At 43.7% G+C, this 18,888-nt stretch overlaps 1 protein-coding gene across 2 annotated transcripts in view; it reads right to left on the minus strand.

The window, feature by feature from the left end:
- The window catches only part of Fkbp15 (FKBP prolyl isomerase family member 15), a 52,674-nt gene that overhangs the window by 5,493 nt on the left and 28,293 nt on the right, over positions 1-18,888 (minus strand). Inside the window, exons 13-24 of one of the 2 annotated variants that reach the window (XM_052176579.1) lie at positions 16,731-16,833; positions 15,418-15,524; positions 14,586-14,700; positions 12,414-12,523; positions 11,560-11,667; positions 10,512-10,606; positions 9,174-9,276; positions 7,346-7,517; positions 4,982-5,118; positions 2,587-2,742; positions 1,547-1,684; positions 65-184 (exon numbers count right to left, since the gene is read on the minus strand). In XM_052176579.1, coding sequence (XP_052032539.1) covers positions 65-184; positions 1,547-1,684; positions 2,587-2,742; positions 4,982-5,118; positions 7,346-7,517; positions 9,174-9,276; positions 10,512-10,606; positions 11,560-11,667; positions 12,414-12,523; positions 14,586-14,700; positions 15,418-15,524; positions 16,731-16,833 — 1,464 coding nt within the window. Of the gene's footprint in view, positions 1-64; positions 185-1,546; positions 1,700-2,586; positions 2,743-4,981; positions 5,119-7,345; positions 7,518-9,173; positions 9,277-10,511; positions 10,607-11,559; positions 11,668-12,413; positions 12,524-14,585; positions 14,701-15,417; positions 15,525-16,730; positions 16,834-18,888 lie in introns of both variants that reach the window. The other variant, XM_052176578.1, reaches the window with a different exon arrangement.

Here is an 18,888-nt window from a genome sequence, read left to right on the forward strand (position 1 = left end):
CTTGATAAGCACATTCACTGCCTTGCTGTGATAGGTTTTGCTGCTTCTTTGAATGCCAGCTCACCTTCTCCGAGGGGTCAGCAGCAGCTCTGCCTACAGGTGCCTGGGTCTTATTCTTCTCCAGTCGCTGCATGTGTTCATTCTGTGCAGTGAAGGCTGCAATCTGGGCCTGGAGAGCTAAGCACTGCGAAATGAACAGACTGGGGCTGTGGCTTTGGGGACCTGGATGACTGATGGCCAGGAAACATAAGAACCATTCTGAGCACAAGTCCTGACCTCGCCTAGCTCTGCTGGCCCCGCGTGGTCCTCACTCCACACCAGCTGATGCAGGTCACCCCACTTCCTCACAATCAACTTGCAGCTTCACTCTGACTTCCATCAAGGATGCTGACTTGTTCCCAATGAGTCAAGAACAGAATGAAAACGAGGTGGTGTGGAGAGTGCTAGCCACATACAGATATCCAGCAACCTATTCACCTCCAAGGCTGCATTCAAGACCTCCACATCAAAGGGTTTTAACTGGAGATGCAAGGAACTGCCCTTCAGACAAGGGACTGACATCGCACAGCCCCAAGTCCCCTCCCAGATCTCTTTTTCACATATAAATATCCCACCAAAGCCCACACTCCATCCATCTGCCTTACCACAGCTACCTGTCCTTGGCTCTCCTCAGTAGTCACCTCCACTGGGACTCCTTCCCAGCCCCGCTAGGCACTTCCCCTCAGAGCACCTAATCACTTATCTCTTTTTTTGTGATTATGTGTTTCTGGAGGGCAGAGTCTTTTGTGTGTCCTTTCTTTAGCTAACATAGTGGCTAGATGCTGCAGGAATTATTAAAAAAAAAAAATCCGTCATCTCTCCCAACCCGCCAGGCCCCGACAACCGTGTTCTGGCGGGATCCCGCTCAGCTGTGTTCTCTCTGCCATAAACCCCTATAATTGGCGGACCCACATTCCAGTAACCAAGTAAATCAAAACTCTTAAAGCTTAATTAACCAATCAGATTTATGTATCAATAAAATCACAATTTACAAGATGTCAATACAGTAATTTAAGAGCCAATTGATAATAAAAGCTTTATCCCAATATTTCTAACCTTATAAAAACTTAGCTGCTTGTGGCTAGTAAATGCCACACAGGTCCACATCCGAAGCCATCTTGGTTCTCCTCTCTTCTCCTGTGACCTCTGTCCCCCCCACCCCCAACTCCTAGCTCCGCCTCCCTTTTCCTGTCCAATCAAAGGCCTTCCACTGTCCTAATATTATTGGACATGGAAAATCCTGCAACAGCTAGAGCCAAACTGAAGTTCAGAAAATATTTGCTTAATATATGCAAGATCAAATAGTGGGAAACAAGTCCCAGAATACTGCCTTTTTTGTCTCTGACCTACCACCCTATGAAAACATGTAAAAGATAACTGAGTGCAAGTTAGACTATTTGGCTGTGTTTTCTAGCTATCAATATTGCCTAGACTCAAAAGGCTGAACAACCCCCCCACCCCCAGCTGGAGGTCTTGTGCTATTAAGCCAACTTAGGGAAAGAAGTACCTCGTTCTGAAGGTGAGACAGCTTCTGCTGCTGGGCATCTCTCTGCGCGCACACTTCTTGGTACTGCTGCAGGTGTTCATCCTTTGCAGAGGCCAAAAGCTGCTCACATTTAGCTTCCCACTGGCTCTGCAGCTCGGCCTGTGCGAGAGACAGCTGCCCAAACAAACAGCAGCATGTGTGTGTGTGTGTGGGGGGGGGGGGGGAGTTGGTTCCTACTACAACAAAGGAAGCCCATGCTCCACAGACTTTAAAGACCCTTGGCCCATTGAGGTAGAAAGTAACTGCTGACATGGTCTTCGTTACTTTGAAAGTTCCTTTTATTCCCGCTTGGGCTCTATGTTGTGCTATCAGGGTCTCTCAGTAAACCTGGAGCTTAGCTGGCAGGCAGCCAGCTCAGTGATCCTCCTGTCTCCATTATACACAGGCAGCCATACCCCACATTTTACTTGGATGCTGGAGATTCAAACTCAAGTTCTTATGCTTGCACAGTACTGGGTCCAAAGTGGCCCCCCAAATGGCAGAGTGGGCGACAAAGTCCTAAATAGGACTCTGGCTGGGTAAACAGAAACCTTTCTTTAGGCTTTCTTCTGGGGGTTTCTGTTCCAGGAACCTCCCGTAATCTACCACCAAAGGCTAACTGCCTCAAAGGCCACCTACTCCCCCATCAATCCAAACAGCCTATATTAGCTCAAAGACCTCCACCACTGACTGTCACATACAGTTTGCTTGCTTTTCTACCATTTTGCTTCTCCCCTCTGCAGCACCACTCCCAGCCCCCACCTGAGGAGACAAACATGGTAGTGTGAGCCCAGTAAACCGTTCTGTCTACCCACGGAGCTGCCCGGCTTGGGGCTTTCACCTCAGTCACATGCACAGTCCCAAAGTAAGCTTGACTTAAACATTAAGGGGGATGTTGCTGGTGGTCAGGATCTCCACTCTGCACCCAGGTGTGTGTAAAAGCCGTAAGAAACATCTTCCGAAGGTAAGTGGAAGCTATATGTGTCCTTCACAGCTTCCTTGTATTGCCAAGAGCCCATTACCTGCTCTGCAGCTGCTTGGTCCGTGGACACCCGAGCCTTTTTCAAGAGCTGCCGAAGTCTGTCCAGTTCCTCCTGGTGCGACTTGCGAATCTCGTCCATCTCCTCCTCCGCCTGGCAGCGCTCCTGAGCCGATTTCTTTTTCCTCTCTGAGAGGTTCTTAGGAACAAGAGAACCCTCCTCAGCACTAGTGAACAATGTGGAGGAGCAGTGGTCAAGGACCTCAGTGGGTCGGTCACCTCTAGGGACGGGATGGTTCCTTGTTAAGCACCCCCACACCTTTGTGTTTTGTATCCCTGTTTCTAAGGTGAACTGTGACAGGGAAAGGGAGACAAGAGATTCACTGCCATCCTCTCAAATGCCACTATGGGGTGGCATAACTTTAGTGTGGGTACAAGAAGGCAGAAACGCCTGGCGGGCTGGTGAGAAAATATATGGACACAGTTATCATAAAAAATCCATAAGTCATAGACAAAGATTGTAAGGATAGTCATTGTTACAGTGTCTGTAATAAGAAAAAAACTGAAAACAGCCCCAAATCAGAAGGAACTGCTTTAAAAAGCACAAAAATCAAAAAGGAACTGGGAAGACGGCTCCCTGGGTATCTCACTTGTCACACAAGTGTGAGGACCTCAGTTCAGACCCTCTAATCCCATAGAGAAGCAGGTTTGGTCTCATCACTCCTATGGCAAGAGAGGAACTGGAGACAAAAGCATCCTCAGAAGCTCAGGCCAGTGCAGGCCCGACACCTAAGGCTGGCCTCTGCCTTCACACATGGGTGTGCACGCTGCTGCTCTCATGCCGTGTCTGTCTGTCTGTCTCTGTCTCTCTCTCTCTCTCATACACACACACACACACACACACACACACATTTTAAAGTAATAAAAATCCCAGATAAGATTGACCCCTAAAAAGGTATTAGGCAAGAATAGTTTTACTAGAGGTTTACTGTAATCCAAGTAACAGTTTCTTCTTTTCATATTAAACTGTTCTAGAACAAAGAAAAAGACAGCAATGCACCCTGATATTAAAACTTTAATCATTGAAATTTTAAGTAATATATGACTCAAAAAGAGCAGGCTAGGGAAGTGAGCTAAAGAGACAGCTCAGCAGTTAAGAGAGCTTGCTGTTCTAGAGGGTCTGAGTTCAGACCCCAGCACCCATAGTGGGTGGCTTACAGCCACTTGGAATCTTTTGGTTTCCTGAGGCATGTATATGTATATGTATATGTATATGTATATGTATATGTATATACACACACAAATAAGAAGAATAATTAATGACTGTTTTGTTGTTGTTCTTTTTGTTTTTCTTTTTAGAGACAAGGTTTTACTATGTATCGTTGGCTGACCTGCAGCTCATTATGTAGAGGAGGCTGGCCTTGAATTCAGACAGATTCACTGGTTTCTCCCTCCAGAGTACTGAGATTAAAGGCATGTACTATTAAACAAAGGTCTTTTTTGTTTGTTTGTTTGTTTTTGAGATAAGGTTTCATTATGTAACCCTGGCTGGCCTAAAACTCATTATATAAATAAGACCAAGCCAGCCTCAGACTCAGAGTCACCTGCCTCCGGAGTACTGGAATTAAAGGTGTGTGTCATCAAGCACAGTGAGTCTTAAAACAAGAAGAAAAAAATTTAAAAGTATCAAAACGGAAAAATATTGCAATGTTTATGGCTGGCAAAGAATTAATACTCTTAATAGTTCTATAGGATAAAGAACTCCAAAACAGAATTCACAGGAGAAATAACAGGAATGAAATATATGAAAGCTTTATTACTAATAAACACACACAGCTGCTGGGCATGGTGGTGCACACCTTTAATCCCAGCACTCAGGAGGCAGAGGCAGCAGATGGAGGCTAACCTAATCTACATAACTCCAGGACAGCCAGATCTACAAAAGAGACCCTGTCTAAAGAACCAAACACACACACACACACACCAACCAACAACCAACAAATAGCTCTTCAGCCTGAGGAGGTCTATACCAGTCTGAAATGAAAAACTAGAAACATAAATATCCACTGATCCAGGTCAGCAGCACAGCAGGCTAACAGTAGGCTACTGTGCAGCAGTAATGAGTATAGTGTCCTCAACACTCTTAAGGGCATTTAACATGAGCTCAGCATTGTTTACAAATGCTATCAGCACATTAGTATATGGGGATATGTAATAACCTTCTACCCTGAGGGTTTTGTGTTGTCTACAGTTGTTATTTATAACCCATACAATTAGAGAAGCAACTAAAATCAACTTTTTAATTTTATACTTTTTTGTACTGTTTGCACTTCTCTAATATATTCATACTATAAAAATCTTAAAATAAAAACAAATTGTTTACTAATCACCTATGCCTGGCACTTGGGTCCAAAAGAAACTTGGCTTTTAGAATTTACCTTTTCAAGGGACTCCTTCTCAGCCCGGAGGTCAGTCAGCTCTTCCTCCAGGGAGGTTACCTTGAGCTCCAGCTGCCGCCGGCTCTGCTTTTCACTTTTGAATTTGGTCTGTGTTTGTTCAGAGGCTTCTCGAAGCTCTGGGAGAGAGAAAGGAGGCATGGCTGTAGACCCAGAGATGCCGTGGACAGCATGGCACCCCGGAGGCTCTTTCAAAGCTGCACGCTTTAACCGCCCAATCCTACTGCATGAGCGAGCCTCCCCGCCTGCAATAAGGATTAGCAAGCCCTGCACTGGTTCTGCTCCCCATCCATGTTAAACCTGGAAAGGGTGACTTCTATATGTACCTCCTTCTGTGCATGCGAAGTGAGAGAATGTTCTCTGAGAGTCATGGAGCGCCTTCAATGCCATCACTCACAGAATTCCACTTCTACCGCCATATGACCACACAGGTGCCTTGTTGAGCAGAGCTCGGAGCGCACGTCCCTCTCGCTGCCTGGCTAAGACTATCAGCCTTCTCAGTAGTTAGGACATTTGGCCAAGAATTTGCTTTCAAAATATGCCTTCTCATATAAGATTGGGGTGGGGGTTATTTTTTAATTTAGTATGTTAAAACTGACTCTTGAAGTAACTATGACAAGGAACTTTCAGGACAAACCACAAAAGCAGAAGTGAAATTATCTACTGTGCTATAGAATATTTGATCATACTGTGAACCCTGAGATTATGTTACTTAGGAAAAACCTGTTTGTAGTTGTGATGTGGCTTAGGCCTAGCACACATGTTTAATCCAAGAACTTTCTCTTGAATATTGTAAACAGGATTAAATAAAGTCAACCAAGGTCAAGAGGTAGAGGAAGCAAGCAGTTACCAGGAAGAGAACATAGGATTATTAAGAAAAAAACAGAGTAAGAGGGAGTCGGGAGGATGGATAGAGATACACAGGCAGTAGAAGGGAGGGACATTCAGTTTGAAGGAGGTTTTTTGAGACATCAAGAAAGAGGGGCATTCATTCTGGGGCTCCAGCTGAGTAGGAAGGTCAGCAGGGCGCTTTCTCTGCCTCTCTGAGCTAGCAGGCCCAGTATCTGGCTCTTCAGTCTTTATTGGTAAAATCAAACAACTGAAATTTTGTTAAAAAACAACACCCATCCACTCTGCTACAGTAACCTCTGTCCAATGGTCCCAGTTGCCTTCCACACAGATTTCTCTACACTGAGACACGAGAGACACGAGTGAGCATGCTGGCATTCACAAACTTCTAGCTACACAGCATGTCTCTGTCAGTCCCCTTTGTCAGTGCCAAGCACTGAGGCAGCTTTCCTATGGAGGAAAGGATTTTAGAAGGGGGAAGTCACTGTCCTCGACCTTCAGGAGCTTGTATTCTAGTGGGAAGAATAGACTTATAAACGATGCTATCAAAGACTACAGTTGATGACCAGAATACTGCTCTAAGAGATAATTGAAGAAAGATCAGCTGGTCTAGAAAAGGCTGGGGAACTTGTGAGAGGCAGGTTTTGGAGAGGATAGAGATACTATGATGGCCAGCATGCCAAGTGAGCACAGCCCTTCCCTAAACCCAGCTATTCCAAGAAAACATGATGAAAAGCAAAACAGAAAGGGCAGCAGAATCAGAGGACTGTGGCCAGGGCAGAGCTCTGGGCCTCGGGCCCAAGCTGGGGCACTGCAATCCACTCTCCAGGAAGGAGGAGACCACAGCAGGAAGTGCTCCTTTCTTCAAAACCCAAGTCACGAGTCGGTATTTCCTCAAACAGAGAAACAGTACGGCTCATCAAGTATGACGGAATTGAGGGAGGGCTGCCTTCTTGTTTTTTTTTTTTTTTAATTTTTTTTTTTTAAAGATTTATTTATTATATGTAAGTACACTGTAGCTGTCTTCAGACATACCAGAAGAGGGCATCAGATCTCTTTAAGGATGGTTGTGAGCCACCATGTGGGTGCTGGGATTTGAACTCATAACCTTTGGAAGAGCAGTCAGTGCTCTTACCCACTGAGCCATCTCTCCAGCCCCCAAAGATTTATTTATTTATTGTTATATGTAAGTACACTGTAGCTGTCTTCAGACACACCAGAAGAGGGCATCTGATTTCATTACGGATGGTTGTGAGCCACCATGTGGTTGCTGGGATTTGAACTCAGGACCTTTGGAAGAGCAGTTAGTGTTCTTACCAGCTGAGCCATCTCTCCAGCCCCAGCCTTCTTGTTTATGTAAAACAATCAAGCATTTTCCTACCAGTGCCCCTTGATGCTCAGTCCTTCATGAGTGCCATGAACATTATGCCAAGGGGACTGACAGAAAGGATGACTGTTTAAATGGAGTCATGCTGGCACTCTCTTCTGGGAGCTCACCTGAGAGTTCAGCCTGGAGTCTGGTGACTTGGTCCCTGAGAAGATCTGTCTCCTTTAAGTTTTCTGTCAGTTGCAACTGCAGCTCTGTCTCCTTCTTCTGGTGAGTGGTCATTTTCAGCTGTAGCTGAGAGACCTGTGCAGTGGCTGCTGCTAACTCTTCTGTCACCTTGGCCTGGACGGTGACAAAGGGCCACATCAGTTTAGACACAGGCATTCCAAGGGCTGATTCAACCTCCTGTGACGCTAAGCTGATAGGACTGGTAGACAGAAAGGGGGGAAAGGATACCTTCCACCTGCACTGCGCTAAAATCAAGCCTTGAAAGTGCGCAAGGGCTCAGATCAAATTCTGCCGCAGAAATACATTCTTGGTAAATACTCCACAGCCAATGTGGTGGTACACAGCTGAAATCCCAGCACACTATGAGGGCTCTTTTCATTCAAATCACCGGCCACAGGCCAAAGATATTACCAACTGTACATTGTGGTTACGCAAAAAAAAAAAAAAAATAGTTTAAACCATAAATAAAAAAAAACCCTTATTATCAGAATACAAGAGAGCATGTCAACACCACAAGTTACGGTGTTCATTCTGTTCAATTTTGCTTAAAATTTCACAAAAAAAAAATACAAGATAAAGAGCAAAGATTTCCCAGCTGAAGAGTGATAACCCAAATAAGAAGGAATCTGTTCTGGACAGTGTCCAGCAGACAAGAAGAAACTGGGCTCCAGAGTTAGTTGACCCCAATCCCGAGACTCACTAGCACGTTTCTCAGTGCTTCTCAAAGGAGGTTAAAATTCGTACATCTGAAAGGACTAAAGTCACAGTAATTCATCACCCCTGCCTTTCCTTATTTGTTTATTTGTTTGTTTATTGCAGCAGGGGCTTGTGTAGCTCAAACTTTGTGCCTAACAGAGAATGATCTTGAACTTGTGATACTCCTGCTCTATACCCCAGGCTCTATGACTATAGGTGCCTGTCACTCTAGCCAACTCTTGCTATTTTCCTCTTGTTTTGTTTCATACTATGTAGCCTTGACTGGCCTAGAATTTGCTGTAGACCAGGCTGGCCTTGAATTCACAGAGATCAGTTTGCTTCTTCCTCTCAAGTAACAGGATTAAAGGTGTATGGCATCCCACCTGGCATCTTATTCTTTAAGCCAAGGTCTCACTGCAAGTGCTACGTATCTTAGGGTGGACTTACAGAAATCCTTTCTCGTGGCCTCCCAATGCTGGGATTACACACATGCACCACCTGTCCGGCTCCAAAGTAGCACTTTAAAATGTTTTTGTCAGACCAAAATGAAAAACATACTAAACACAGGAAAAGGAGCAAATTACACAGTCTTAAATTCCACTAAGAGCATACACATTTGTTACATGGCATAACAGAAATTTTCTTTCAATCCTATCAAAAGAATAAATTTAGCTTCTTGTAAACTATAAGAATCCCACCATTATTATATTATTAAGACAGGTAACTGGATTTTTTTCTTTTTGTTTTCTTTTTTCTTATAGAGAGGATCTTACTATGTAGCTAAGGCTGCCACTGAACTACAGAGTGATCTGCCTCTACCTGGCAGAAGCTGGGGTTACAGGCATGAAACAGCACCCCTAATTCAATCATTGTTTTTGAGTCAACTTATTGTGAAACATTTAGTAAAACAGGCCTAGAGGTGACTAATACATGAGAATCTGTTGGAGGATTTCCAGGTCTCTTCCCAACGATGGCAAATACCCTGCTGCACAGAGACCAGGGAGCTGTCAAGCAGGACTCTTGCACACCTCAACGCATCCCGGCCTGGGCCTTTCTCAGCCCAGGGGTTTTTACCTTCTCTTGTTCAGCATGCAATATTCTTGCCTGTGTGTTTTCTGTGGCTGTTTGCAGTGAGTTGTTCCTCTTCTCCATCATCAGGTTACTCTGCTCAACATACCTGAGACAGAAATAAAGGCAAAGAAAACAGTCACAAAGCACTGTGTGTGACAGGCACAAGGCCCTCAGTTCTCACAACATTGCTCTGCACCTTCCTCAGAAATGATCTGAAGGGAGCTGGAGAGAAGGCTCCTAGGTTAAGAGCTTTTTATGTTTTTTTATAGAAGACTCTAGTTTAGTTCCCAGCATCCACATGGTGGCTCACAACCATCTGTAACTTCAGTTTCAAGGGGTCCAGCTCTCTCTCGAGAACACTGCACACACACACAATGCACAGATATAAAGCCAATATCCATATGAATATATTTTTTTAATGTTTAAAAGGCCTAACAATACTCTAAAATCACATTGCTTTTCTGAGACCTGCAGAAATTAACCAAGCTATCTTCAGTGACCAAGGTAGGAGGCAGCAACCTGGGTCACAGATGACTCTCTCCACATAGTGAAGGCAGACATTCACAAGGTACATGGTAATGGGAGATGGGGAGAAAAGAAAAAGAGGTAAGAAGACTCTCAGGGGAAAGAAGAAAAAAATCCACTCTTCCAATCCTCCCATGTGAGAGTTGTAAAATCCTGAATAAGAGAAACAAAGAAGCCGGGCAGTGGTGGCGCATGCCTTTAATCCCAGCAGTTGGGAGGCAGAGGCAGGCGGATTTCTGAGTTCCAAGCCAGCCTGGTCTACAGAGTTAGTAAACACTAATTGTATTTACTTTTCTACCCTCTACAAAGCCCAGAAGGGTCCACTAAAAGCTATAAAATACGCTTTATGAAATCAATGAGGCCCTGTTTGAGTTCTGGGTGATAAAATACTCCACATGGAAAAGAGAAGAGAGGACATAGTTTTCTACCTAATACCATTTTCCAGAAAGTTGGGCCTACAGACATAAACAAAATATCCAAAGCCACACAATACATGTAGTGCAGGGCTGAAAGTCAACCGCAGACGGGTCTTACACCAACCACAGCCACCTCAGCCTTTTCTACTGAAGAGAGAACAAGTAATCACACAGGGAGCAGCAGCAGAAATGGCGGAAATACATGGGATGGGGAACAGGTTGTAGCTCAGAAGTATCCATACTCAGTATGTGCAAGGTGCTCGGGTTCAAAAAACAAAACATAACAAAACGTAGAGAGAATAGTAATTAACGTCCTACCCTCAACTATGTGCATTATAGTGGGCAAACATACATTACACCCTCTGCCCATCCTCCCAGCCCGCCGCAGCCCTGCCAGTACCTCTGATTTCGTTCAATGAGGTCACTAATCTTGTCATTCTGCTCCTCTATCCGACTGCTTTTCTCTAGGAGCTCCTGCTTCAGTCTCTCATTTTCCTAATCCAAATATACAGATACAAGGTAAGTGCCTTAAAAGTGTCCAGAAGTCAGGAAGCATTTTCAAAGTTCCCTTTCCTCTCCACCCTCTGCTTCCTGGCTATCGCTGCAATGTGACCAGCCACCTCATATTCTGCTGCCATGTCTTCCCTGCCATGATAGACTGGATCCCCAAACTGTACAGCAAAACAACTTGAACCCACGGATAGCCTTGTGAACACATTTTTAAACAAACACTAAACTTATTTTCCAAGACTGTTAAAATAACAAATCAAATTATACCCGCTGGATTAAAATCAGTAGGCTAGACAGGCTGAGGACTGAGATGGTCATAAAATGAGAGTTTAAAATAGGCCTAAAAAGCAGCGTTTCTTTTTTGACTACATAAGTCATACTGCTATGTAGCATGTACAATATAGTATAATATAGCTTAATATAATATAGTACATAGTATATTACAAATACTTGTTTGAATGAGAAATGTCACCCATAGGCTCATGTTTGAAGACTTGATCCCAGCCTGGGGTGGACTGGAGGTGGGGTCGCATTAGAGGAAGTGGGCCCCTGAGCGTGTTCCCAGCCAGGTTCCACTTCCTGTTGGCTCTCTGCTCAAAGAGACCAGTTGCCTCAACCTTCCATACCACTCCTACCTGCCACAACGGACGGCATGCTCTCAGACCAGGAAGCAAAAGAAACCTTGCTTCTTTAAGCTGTTTCTTGTCAGGTATTTGGTCACAGCAACAGGAAAATAACCAAAATGAAAGTATAATCCACAGAACCAAATTAAGCCATAATGGTTTTCCCAACGCTAGTACTCAACTATTTCTCATAGTTGAGAAAGCTAGTACTCATGCTATTTCTGGAGTGAGGGGACAGATGTAAGGGCAGCACATCTGAGGAGGGCGCGTGACCAAGCCCTCCAGGCTGTGCCGCGTCCCCTCATCCTCCCTCACCTGGATGATCCGTTGGATGTTGCTCATAATCATGCTCGTCTCCATTGTGACGGACATGCTAGGAAGAAGCATGGAATTGCCAGAGCCATGCTTCTGTAGCTCCTCGACCTGCAAACGGAAGCCAGGAAGGCTGAGAGCATGTTTAATGGAGACATACAATTCACCCAGGAAAAATCACGCTTCTGAGAGATCTAATACATTTCTGAGCCAATGTCTAAATGTAAACTTACTTTCTCTGCTAAATTAATCCCAAAGTAAAGATGATACCTCTTCTAGGGAAATGACCACGGACTGTGACTATGGAAGAGCGCTCGCTCGCTCCTACAGCTGTGGCTGCTCCCATTTACCCTACTTACTGCCCACTTCTGTACCCCCTTTTAATGTTTTAACTTATTATCTTTTTAAAATTGAAGCACATATTTCTAGATTTGTTTATTTTATTTTACGTATCTTAAGTGTTTTGCCTACAAGTATGTATGTGCCTGGTTCATCAGAGATGAGAAGAAGATATCAGGTCTCCTGGGACTGGAGTTATGAATGATTGTGAGTCACCATGTGGGGCTGGGAACTGAACCTGGGTCCTCTGCAAGAGCAGCAAGTGCTCTTAAATCACTCCACTGTCACTCCAGCCTGCTATGGTTTCCGCATTACAATTTCATACATCTAAACAATGTGTCTTTATTGTGTCTCTCTATTACCATGCGCACATATGGTATGCGGGAGTAGGCGGGAGTCAGAGTATAGTGAGCAGGAACTCAGGTCACTGGGCTTGTCCAGCAAGTGCTTTTACCTGCTGAGCCATCTCTAGCCCAACAGCCCCATTTTCAACAGAGCCTCAGCTCTGACTCAGTCACCTTGGTCATGAGATGATCCATTTTATCAGCCACTTTGTTGACCGCCATTCGAATTTCAGTGTTGTGTTGCCGGGCTTCGGTCATGAGAAAGGACATTATGTCACCTGATCCTAAACAGACATGAAAAGGAACTTATAACCTGGAGAGAGAAGAGCAGGGATGGAAAAGCCAAGGGCTGTCTTAGCAGAGGAAAGCAGGGCCACTTAAGAGGAAATAGGATAGGCGACTTCACACTGTCAGGAGAAGGCATACAACAGGCAATAGCGTCTGAAGGGCTCCCAAGCTAATAACAACTAAGTTACATTTCTTCAAAATGCTTCAAGAGCTAGAATCTGGTTCAAATGCACACTGGCCCATGCGTATCCACTCTGGACTGCTATAATCCTGCACTTACATTGTTTCCCCCATTCATCCAACTGCATGCTAGGCACTGCACAGGCACCAGGAGGACAGGCATGAATAAAATATGGCTCCAGATCTCAGTGGGACACAGTTGGGAACCTGACACGTACACAGATCATTTCAGCACAGTACTTCAAATGCAAGATGGGCACAGTGGCATGTGACTATAACTCACATGGCAAACAAGATTCAGAGTTCAAGATCAGCCTGGGCTACATGAGATGCTGTCTTAAAAACAATTTTTTTGAAGGAGGTGATTTCAAGTGTAGAAAAAAAGAGCATGTACAAGCTACAAAAGTAGTCCCTTAAAAATAGTATTAACCTTTTGCTGCTGGGCAGTGGTGGCATACGCCTTTAATTCCAGCACTTGGGAGGCAGAAGAGGTGGATTTCTGAGTTGGAGGCCAGCCTGGTCTACACAGTGAGTTCCAGGACAGCCAGGGCTACACAGAGAAACCCTGTCTCGAAAAAACAAAAACAAGACAAAAAAAAAAAAAAAACCCTTTCGTGATGAACATATATAGCTGTGTCTATGTGAGCAGGCGATGGAGAGGTGGTGAGCCAGAGGAAATGTCAGGTCGGACGGATGTCAAAGTGTTTCAAAGATGGAGAACGGACAGGGCTGTGGACAAAGGCTACATTTAGGAAGCCCTTCCCACTGCAAAACTGCAACTTAGGCTGTTGGATAGACTTGTTTCCTCTTGCCACTGTCCTGATGCCAAAGTAATTACCAAGCAAAACACAGGCTGCACACCACAGCAAGAAACCAACATATCCATCAACATTTCACCTGCCTTGTTTACAAAAGACACCTACACTTGCCCAAGTGCATAAAATACACACAAAGTTACCCAAGCAGCTGTGGGAGACACTCTCCTTCCGGCAGAAGTTTAATGACAGACAGGACACTTTATCCTATTTTGTATTGCTTGACATTTTTACTACAGTGAATAACTTTCACAATTTATAATTTTAATGAAATGGTTTTCATCAGAGTCACTCACCACCCACAGCAGTGCCTGCTCCCTCCCAGAGCCCTCCTCCAGTGTGCGCTCTTTCACTACCTGCTGTGAGCTCTTGTCATTCTGACAGAAGAATCTAAAGGGCTGGTAGGAAAGCATGGAAGGAAAACCACCCAGAACAGAGGCACAAAGGGCCTTTGCAGGAGATAGAAATGCTCTAAAAATGGATTGTTGTAACAGATAGATGCACAATTCTGAACATTTCCTTAAAAAAAAAAAAAATCCTGGGGTCAGGGAAGATGCTCAGCTGGTAAAGCGGATGTTCCACAAGCTCGAGGACCTGCATGTGAGTCCTCAGCACCCATCTAAAAACCATCAAAAAAGCCCAGCACGGTTTTACACACCGTAAGCCCAGCACTGAGTGGACACAGGTGAATCCTGGCTGGCTGGTCTACCCAAAATGACAGATTTTCAGTTCACCAAGAGACCTAGTCTCAAAACAAGACAGACGCTACAGACCAATAGAGGAAGATATCCAATGTATGTGTTCATAATTGCACATTCATAAGTATGCACATACACACATATACAACATATAATATATATATATGCATATGCATGCTCTCTTTGAATTATATATTTGAATAAATCATATGGCATATAAATGACATCTCAATCAAGCTGCTAAAACAAACAAGCAAGGAAAGAAAGGGTGGAGAACTGTTGGAGGAGATGGAAACAGAATGGAGGAGGAGGGCCCAGGAGGAGGGTAGAAGATGAAAAACCGGAAGGAGGAAGTTATTCTCTACCTTGGAAGTGGGGAGCCTGTGGGAGTGGTGCTGGGTACAAGGGCCGGGCAGGCTGCAGCTGGGAAGTCACTGAGGGTGTCTGGGGACATGTGTAGGCCTGCACACCTGCATAGGGCTGAGAAAGTGACAAGTTACTTAGTTTCCTGTGACAGAACAAAGCAGATGAACCAAGGAGGAGGAGGCCTAAAGTTATTACACCTAGAGTGATGAGATCAGGGCTAGGCAATGTCTATGGGACTTGATGCTATCTGGTTGCTCCAGTCCTCCCCAAACCTGAGGAACAGGACTCTTGGATTGCCACCCAGTCTTCTGGAGATATGATTTAATGAAATGGGAATTAATTAAATAAATTAATTTAATGAAATTTATTTCCTACTACCAGGCCGATTTTTAAGGAAAACTTAAAACTAAGCAAATCCTGTTTAGTTTCTTTTGAAGGGAATAAAAGGTTATTTCTCAAACTTCTAAACTAAGCCAGCCAGTTTCCAAGATTCTTCATAATGCTTCTCCCCTGCTAGATTCTTTTTTAACTTAAAGTTGCTTTTTTAAAAATCTGTACATATGTGTGTCCATATATCTATGTATGCACATATATGGGGGGTTCTTAACAGTTGAGCCATCCATTGCTCAGCCTCTAGATTCTGTTTCATTTGTGTGTGTTTTCAGACATGGTTTCGTGTGTGTGTGTGTGTGTGTGTGTGTGTGTGTGTGTGTATGGAAAGAAAGGAGAGAGGGTGTGTATATGCGTGGGTATATACCAGGTCAGCCAAGACTACATAGTTAGACCCTCTCTCAAAATAAGAAACAGATTAATTAATTAAAAACCAGTTACCTGGAAGTTCTGCGCATTTCCAGATATAGCCGAGTGAGAATCAAGGGACACAGCTTGCATCAAGGCAGTAGAGGGTGTCTGGAGCCCAGGACCAGAAGGCTGAGGTGCTAAGACAAATCAAGATATTTTTACTGTTACCCATCCTTGCTTGTTTTGTCAACGGAAAAACACAACTCTCACCTCAAAGGAGATAAGAGATCATTTATTTTGGAACTAAATATGTGTAAGCATGTCCTGGGAACACAGATTCAGGTTACTCCACATCCCATGCTCCTACATAGTAAACAGTCTCTTGAAGTTCTCACAAGCCTAGACACTTTAAACACAGTGGTTTAAAACCTCAGGGAGGCTTGCTCCGCAAAGTCAGGAGATTGTGAACCCTAAGATTGTGTTGTTTACTAGAAAAACCTGGTTTTAGTTGTGGTATAGCCCAGTCTTAGCACACACCTTTAATCCAAGAACTTTCTGCTTGAATACTGTAAACAGGATTAAATAAAAACAACTATAGTTAAGAGGCAGAGCAAGCAACTAGATGACAGGAAGTGAACATAATATTAGATAAAGACAAAGAGTAAGAGGGAGACAGGACAGTTAGAGACACAGGAAGGGAAGGGCATTCAGTCTGAAGGAGGTTTTTTGAGTTGGTGAGTGGGGCTGAAGTGAGGGGGGCTTCCTAAGGAGGAGGTCATCGGGTGCTTTCTCTGCCTCTGAGCTAGCAGGCTTTCAGCCCAGCAGCTGGGGTCTTCATTGGCCAAATCAAAAGATTGAAACTTTGTTAAACAACTAAGGGTACCAAAGAGAGCCCAAGGCAAATTACAACTGGTCTGAACCTGCTGGACTCCCCGCTTCCTCACAATCCTTGGCATTCTCATCAGCTAGCCAGCCTTGCAGAGGTTCAGTATGTCAGGTGGGCCTCTGTCCAGCTTTCCTTCACACTCGTATGTCTGGCCTAGCACCCAACCTTCCCATGCTTTAAACCCGACCACTTTCCTCCCTTGACCTCCCAAAGCAGCCCATGGCATCCCAGCAAAGGTGGGATCTGCCTCAGATCCCATCAGCTGACACAGTGCGCAATAACACAGGCAGAGGATCCCAACAGCTGAGCAAGTGACAGAAGGGGCAAGACCACACAGCAGACAGCAAGAGCAGGCTGAGTCCATCTGAGAAGGTCTCAAAGTGCTCTACTCAGACAAACTGACAAGCCTTAGTTCCTAACCCAAGCCCGAGCACTGACAGTTCTAGGAATCTAAAGAACACGGATGAGAACTCTGATTCAACTCAAGGGCCAAACCTTATCGAGGTTCCTTTCTTACCCTGTGAGGCCATCTGTGGTAACACCGGAGGAGCTGGCTGAAGAGAAGGCTGGACAGATGGTGTCACAAGGGACGGTCCAGCTCCTCGCAGAGCAGCTGCATCCTGAAAGAAGCACAGGGTTGATCACTGTGGGAAGGCCTTTAGCTGGAGACGGAGGTTTCCTGCCTCTAACTCAGCTCAAAATACGGACTTTTAGTCAAGAAAGAGGAAGGAAAGGCAGGCAGAAAGCCAGTCGTCAGGAATGAGTGTACAAAGGAGGAACTCAATTATGCAAGGGTAAGAGCTCTTCTTCCTATTAATCATATCAAATAATTAAGTATAGTTAATTTCTACAGATGCCCTGTCAGTGTTTCATTATTTCAGGTGGCTAAACTAACAGTTCTACAGAAGCCACCATCAGCTACTGACTGATCAGCAACAACCCAGTCTTCCTCTTCTGCCAAGCACTTTCAGACCTCAGAACACCCGCAGAAAACTGGACAGAGCAGAGACACTCTAGCCTCACTAGCATGCCGGCTTTGGGAATTCCGTCTAGGATGCTTGTCCTAAGCCTTTTGTTGTTGTTTGAGACGAGGTTTCTCTATGCAGCATGACTGTCCTGAAACTTGCTGTGTGCCCTAGTTGCCCTCAAACTCTGCGATCCTCCTGTCTCTGCCTTAATTGAAAGTGATGAGCTTAACGGTGTGTGTGTCACACAGCCAGTTGTTAGCTCTCATTATTAAAACATTTTTAAAATTTCATAAAACCAAAGCTGTAACTCTCTGAGCAAAGCTGCCCTCCATCCCTGCTTCAAGCAGGGACAAGATATCATGTGACTATAATTTGCTGTGCTGTGGTTCAGGGCTGTCATCTCTTGATTATTCTTATACTACAGAGTTTTCCCCAGCCCCAAATGTTCTCTTCTGGGAAAACCAACCCACTTTTAGATTATTACTGAATCAACTTAAATGTCTATCAGGAGAGTAAAGGGAATTATGGTAAATAGAAGGCCACTGAGTTGTCTTTAAAGCAATACACTTTACATATATTACTGATATTCACATAGGTATTTATGATATAGCATTAAGTTTAAAAGTCAGCTTGTAAAGCAATATATAAAGAAAATACCCTTTTTCCTAAATAAATTCTTTCTTTATAAATTTTAATTATTATATAATAAAGTAACTTTAATTAATTATATTTAAATTTTAATTAATTATATATAAAAGAAATTTTAATGAACTATATTATTCAAATTTCATTTATAGAACCTAGGAAGACAATAACAAAACAGTAAGCTTCCATTTAAAATGTTACATCTTACATCTTTCTGGAGGGTGGGGGGGAACAATATTCTAAAATATAAAGCCTATTTTAGAGCATGTTTTAAATCTTTTTTCATTTTATTTCAAATGAAAAAAATTCTCAAAAGTTAATCAATCATATATTTCAGTTCACTTGAGAAAGATTTATTTTATCAGTATCAACTGAAAAAGGCTTCAATTACTTTATATTCTGAAGGATTACAAATTTAGATCTAAATAAATATAATCATATTTCTGAAAGACATAATGCTATATTTTTAAAGTATTAATATGAAAATGCTTTCTTTTGTATGTGTATGTTTCTGTGTTCATGTATGTACACAGGAGGGTGTGTGCACTTGTGCTCTTATGTGCACATTGAGGTCAGAGGTCAACCTTAGTTTTGAGTCAGGGTCTCCCACCAAACTTAGATCTCATTGATTGACTAGTCTGGCCAACTTGCAGGCCCCAAGAGTCCCTCTGTCAGGACCTCCTCAGAGCTGGGATTACAGACTCAAGCTACTGTTTCTGTCTTTTATGTGAGTCCTGAGAAGCTAATTAGGTTTGCATAGCAAGCACTTTACCTGCTGAATTCTCTCCCCAGCCCTGGGAATGCTAAATACAACATCAAGAGCAAAAGGCCTGGTAGACTTGATTTCAATAGAATCTTGAACTGCTAAATAACATCTTTAAAAGACAAAAAAAGCACTATATATATAGTCATAAAATCTAATAGTTTGATATTTAAACAACAGTTATCATCAGTAAGAAGATCAATGCTTCCCAAGTTGATTCAAATAATCAGTGAACAAACACAGGTGGAACCCAGAAGCAGTGGCATGTGCCTATAGTTCTACATGCTGGGGAGGCAGAG

Source organism: Apodemus sylvaticus, chromosome 3 (assembly GCF_947179515.1).
Source record: "Apodemus sylvaticus chromosome 3, mApoSyl1.1, whole genome shotgun sequence".
Taxonomy (NCBI): Eukaryota; Metazoa; Chordata; class Mammalia; order Rodentia; family Muridae; genus Apodemus; species Apodemus sylvaticus.